Consider the following 6,000-nt stretch of genomic DNA (forward strand, 5'->3'; position numbering starts at 1 on the left):
CCTTTTCTGCAGAACTGCTGCCGAGCCATTCGGTCCCTAGTCTGTAGCGGTGCATGGGGTTCTTCCGTCCTAAGTGCAGGACTCTGTACTTGTCCTTGTTGAACCTCATCAGATTTCTTCTGGCCCAATCCTCCAATTTATCTACCTCTCCTTCCAGTTTAGTGTCATCTGCAAACTTGCTCAGGGTGTAATCCATACCATCCTCCAGAACGTTAATGAAGATATTGAACAAAATCGGCCCGAGGACCGACCCTTGGGGCACTCCACTTGATACCGGCTGCCAACTAGACATGGAGCCATTGATCACTACCCGTTGAGCCCAACAATCTAGCCAGCTTTCTATCCACCTTCTAGTCCATTCATCCAGCCCATACTTCTTTTAACTTGCTGGCAAGAATACTGTGGGAGACCGTGTCAAAAGCTTTACTAAAGTCAAGGAACAACACGTCCACCGCTTTCCCCTCATCCACAGAGCCAGTTATCTTGTCATAGAAGGCAATTAGATTAGTCAGGCATGACTTGACCTTGGTGAATCCATGCTGACTGTTCCTAATCACTTTCCTCTCCTCTAAGTGCTTCAGAATTGATTCCTTGAGGACCTGCTCCATGATTTTTCCAGGGACTGAGGTGAGGCTGACTGGCCTGTAGTTCCCAGGATCTTCCTCCTTCCCTTTTTTAAAGATGGGCACTACATTAGCCTTTTTCCAGTCATCTGAGACTTCCCCGGATCGCCATGAGTTTTCAAAGATAATGGCCAATGGCTCTGCAATCGCATCCGCCAACTCCTTTAGCACTCTCAGATGCAGCGCATCCGGCCCCATGGACTTGTGTTCGTCCAACTTTTCTAAATAGTCCCTAACCACCTCTTTCTCCACAGAGGGCTGGTCACTTCCTCCCCATGCTGTGCTGCCCAGTGCAGTAGTCTGGGAGCTGACCGTGTTTGTGAAGACAGAAGCAAAAAAAAGCATTGAGTACATTAGCTTTTTCCACATCCTCTGTCACTAGGTTGCCTCCCTCATTCAGTAAGGTGCCCACACTTTCCTTGACTTGCTTCTTGTTGCTAACATACCTGAAGAAACCGAAACCCTTCTTGTTACTCTTAACATCTCTTGCTAGCTGCAACTCCAGGTGTGATTTGGCCTTCCTGATTTCACTCCTGCATGTCCGAGCAATATTTTTTTTACTCTTCCCTGGTCATTTGTCTAATCTTCCACTTCTTGGAAGCTTCTTTTTTATGTTCAAGATCAGCAAGGATTTCACTGTTAAGCCAAGCTGGTCGCCTGCCATATTTACTATTCTTTCTACACATCGGTACACCCCAGGTAACACACAGAAACAGATAAGATTTAAACTGAAAGAGAAACGCCACTACTTAAGTTATTCTATAAATAAAAGCAATCCAGCTATTAGTATAAATATCTGAAGACCAATCATAGTAGCCAGGCACAGACACTAGTCTTTCCAATCCACAGATGGCACTGTTATTTCTTTAAAGGGACCCACCAAACCACCCACAAAAGGTAATTTTTATGACACTAGGAAAGAAAAATGATTCATTTACAGCAAAGGTAGCCCTGTTCACCTCAGACTGTGTCAATAACCCTTATGAACAAAGCCTATTAATAGCACAATTAATCTCTACTTTAGAGTTCTGTACTGGCAGGAACCACCAATATCAAAACGCCTCCCACATTAGATTTCCAAAAGCAAAGTGTTCAGCAGACTTTAGGGAGCCTTCAGCTCTACTCCCTGCTGCAGTTATAAGAAGCTCTGCTTGGGGTATTATTTTGCAGGGAAAAGGTGGATGGGGCAGTTGTTGGAAATATATTGGTAACATAGAAAGCTTACTAACTAAAAGGAAAGGTGATAGTATGCTTCAAATTATTATAAACTTCTCACTGGTTTTTTCTGCTGCATCAGAAAGACTGACACCAAAAAAAGAAGCACAAGAGGAAAAACTAGTTAGTACATGACACTAGCAATTTAACTTGCAGAAAACCAAGCAATACACAGAACTATGTTAGTTGTACTATAACTCTTAATTTATCTAGTGTTCATTCTTGGCTGCAGAATCATCCGTTTGGCACTTATGACTTCTAAAGCAATATGCATGAATGATCACAGGAGTATGCCTATGCAACAGACTGCAAGGCCAAAGGGTACCAAAATAAGAGTGAGAATAAATACAGCCAAAGATTAAATACTTGGAAGTAAAAAGAACTGGTAAGGAAGGAAGGAACATAAGAAAAAGAGACTTACAAGGAGAAAGATAGAAAATATGGAAGGCCCAGGACACCTGAGGGAGAGAATGAGAACCAAGATGGGAAACGGTTTTGTAACATAATACCACATGCCTATATGGAAGTCTGCAGCAACAGCGTGTGGTATGAATTCAAAGCAAAATGGCAAGAGCCCTATATTTTCCCACAACCACCCCTCTCCCCACTCAAACTTTCCATGCAAGAAAATCCTGCACAATAGGTTCACACCTGTGCTGCTAGAGTTCTATCCCATAGCCAAGGCCCTCTGTATCCTACAACCAGGGAACTAAATTCTGCATCGAGGCATTTCTGTTGCACTCTCATGCAGGAGACTGAAAATTTTTTACATTTACATTTTTAAAGAAATTGAGTTCTCTTATTGAAAGAGTATCAGTACAACACAACCACTAAAACTTCAGGAAGTCACTAGTTAAGGCAGCCTCCACATGCCTTAACACCCAAATATCATATCTGAACGCACTCACTCTTCACCCGAAAAACTCCACTGATCACAATGCATACAAAGTTCTTTTACATCAATCTTAACTCCAAGCAAACTGGATAAATATATTCTCTATAGACATATTCACAGAAAAAATACCTATAATCAGCTATTTGTATCTGGAAGTATGGTGCTCAGAATTAAGATTTATGCATAAGTGTGATGCAGAGAAATTTGATGTATTCACTGGTTATATGGTGAAAGTAAATCTATATAGAAAATCAGTGTTGAAAAGAATGTTTACGAGAGATGTGGGCAAATTGGAGAGAATCCAGAGAAGAGCAATACAAGATGGAAAGGTTAAAAAAACTGGACATGTTTAGTCTTGAGAAAAGAGGACTGATGGGGGACCTGATGACCTCTTCAAACATGTTAAGAGCCGTTCTAAAGAGGATGATGATCAATTGTTCTCTAAAGGTAGGACAAGTAGTAATGGGCTTAATCTACAGCAAAGGAGATTTAGGTTAGATATTAGGAAAAACTTGCAACGATAAAGGATAAACACTGGAATAGCCTTCCAAGGAAGACTGTGGAATGCCCATGACTGAAGGTTCTCAAGAGCTGCCTCGACAAAACACCTGACAGGGATGGTCTAGATTTACTTGGTACTGCCTCAGTGCAGTGGACTGGTCTTGAATACATCTCAAGATCCCTTCCAGCCCTACATTTCTATGATTCTATTATTGTTATCCACATGAATAACTTAATTTTGATATTACTATCCTTTCTAGGTCTTCTTGCAGAGTTTCAATGCTCCCATTCTTCACATAGCTGTCCTCTTCTGCAACAACCCCGCACAGAGCCTTCCTCAAGCTTCCCTCCCTACTGGCTTAGCCTTGTTCCTCCCACTGAATTCGGCTCCTGAGATGCACTAACCAGCATGCTCCCCTAACACACACGTATTGCTATCTGCTGCACTAAGAAGTCACAGCAGTAGCACCAAGCCCCACTTCTTTCCCTGCCTCCACAGTCCCAACCAACCTCTATTCCATCTCAAAGCCCCATCTTACTCCCATTCCCGCAATACCCCTACCCAGCCTGCCTCCCCAGTATGTTTTTGCTGAGCACAGCTGGTGAGTCAGGCTGCTGACAAGAGATACTACAAAGCAGCATATATGGTGCTTCCCACTCTTCCATGGTGAGCAACAGCTAAACTATAAATATTTTCATTAAAAGCCAACTCCCTACCCAGAAGGAGAAGGCAGATTATAAACTGTTTTAGAGACAAGGATAGAAAGCCTTAAATCACTAACATTCTTCATAGCATTTAGGATACAGCATACGTTTTTACTAATAAATGCTTAAAAGTAGAGGAAGAAATCCAGTAAAATTCAGAGTTTTTTTTAAAATGACTAGCAATTTACAGCTGATTTCATTCAAAAACAGATCATACATCAAAGGCATCTGAACCTAGGAATATGATACATAACACGGCTGTATCTCAATGTCTATTTTGGGGTCAAGTAAAGAAGAGAATGTTGAAGAATCAGCTACAGCAAAATGAAAAAAACACATGCGTGCTCATGTATTTTTATTTCCTTTTGGTTTGTACTATGGAAAAAAATACTTGTTTATCTCCTGTCAGCACTAATTACGCAGGGCCTATGATCAATTAAAGTAGAATGAGGTCTTGGTTTTGCTAAGGAGTATAAGAAATATACCTATTCTTGATGAAAGGTATAAAGCGTGCTGCACACAACAGTGATCTTTCTGGTAAATTTAACAGCTTTCATGGAAGTCTATTCCTTCACCAAAAAGATGTTGACTGGCATGCGGCATTCAAGAAGGCATGAACAAGGCAGACAGTCAGAGGATCCTCAGGACCCTAATATTTTGTGACCATGGAATCATCTGTCACATGTATGAAATGTGGAAGTGTTCTGTATGGAACCAGCAATATAATTTAGAACATCTTTAAGGTTTAAAATTGAAGCAAAAAGTGACTTTCAACACAGTTGAAGTCTGTGCTTGCACAATGTCATCCAGCCATTCATTCTAGCTAACAGCGTAAAATACAGATGTTTAGAAATAGGACTACAGTTGAGAAAAGATCATTAAAAAATTAACATGATTATCTCTTCACCAACCACTTAAGCACTTTGAAGTGACAAAAATCCTCCTTTCCCACCTTTATAACTTCTACTTTACTGGAGTATATTCAACACCTCAATAGTTTTGATAAACCCAAAGAGCCTTTCACCTATAGACATTTCTTCCCACTCCGTGCTACAAACTCCAAGGCAGGTAACATTTCAGCTAAACATCCCAAGCGTTTGTGGGATCTGATACAGCATATATTGAAAAATATTTATCCCAATATATCCAGATGACTAGTGAAGCTTTGGGGATGCAGCATACGAGTGTTGATCTCTCCACCGATTTTCATTTCCAATTTGGCTTCAGTGCTCTGCTCCGCTTACAGACAAGGCTCATGGATTTGGGAGGCAGACGTCCCTCCCAGAATAAAACCAGGGGGGAAAAGACAACACCCACACGCGTTTGGGCTGACACGCCAGCACTAGTTACTCACAACGCCCAGCTGCCCCGGGAAGGAACTAGCAGGGGGCGGCAGCGCCAGCTACACAGTGCTGGGACGGTCGCCCCCGCTACTCCCCCCAGCTACGGAGGCCAAGACACCGCGTCCGCGGTGGGAGAGGGCTGGTGTCCGAGGAGCGCGGAGCTGCCGCGACTCGCCCGCGGCAGCCGGGGTCCCCCGAACAGCGGGCCGGGAAAGGGGGGGGGGTATCCCCGGCCCCGCAGCCGGACCCTGAGGGTGGGAGGGCCCCGCGCTGTCACTCCCCGGCCCCGAGCCCGCTCCGGGGAGGACCTGGCCCGCTACCTGTCCTCGCTCTTGTTCTTCTGCTTCTTGCCCATGGCGGCGCTGGCGGGGCCGCCTGGTCACCGCTCGCCTCCGTCCGCGTCCGCCTCAGCAGGGTCCGGCCGGCCACATCCACACGCACCGGGGTGCATATGGTGAGAGGCCGCAGTGCGCACGCGCTTTCACCCCGGGACCCGGCGCGACGGCGGCCTACGGAGAGGGCGCGAGACAAGGGCGCAGGAGGGACCCGCCGGCGCTGAGCCAGGCGCTCACTGCTGCGCCGGCGCCCCCTCTGGCTGGAGGGCGAACAGCGGCAACAGGCGACACCCTCCCCTCTCACTGCCAGGCCAGCCCCAGACTCGCCCCCTTTACTGCCCCCTGCTGCCCAGCCCTAGGCTCGCGCCCTTACTGCACCCAGC

The 6,000-nt window shown here is 45.2% G+C and overlaps 1 protein-coding gene across 1 annotated transcript in view; it reads right to left on the minus strand.

Moving 5' to 3' along the window:
* Nucleotides 1-5,783, minus strand: part of EIF5B (eukaryotic translation initiation factor 5B) — a 67,337-nt gene extending 61,554 nt beyond the window's left edge. The window contains exon 1 of the mRNA XM_084646236.1: nucleotides 5,603-5,783. Coding sequence (XP_084502362.1) covers nucleotides 5,603-5,637 — 35 coding nt within the window. The 5' untranslated portion in view covers nucleotides 5,638-5,783. The remainder of the gene's footprint in view (nucleotides 1-5,602) is intronic.
* Nucleotides 5,784-6,000: the final 217 nt, after the last annotated feature.

Source organism: Lepidochelys olivacea (genome assembly GCF_965140295.1).
Source record: "Lepidochelys olivacea isolate rLepOli2 genome assembly, chromosome: 1".
NCBI lineage: Eukaryota > Metazoa > Chordata > Testudines > Cheloniidae > Lepidochelys > Lepidochelys olivacea.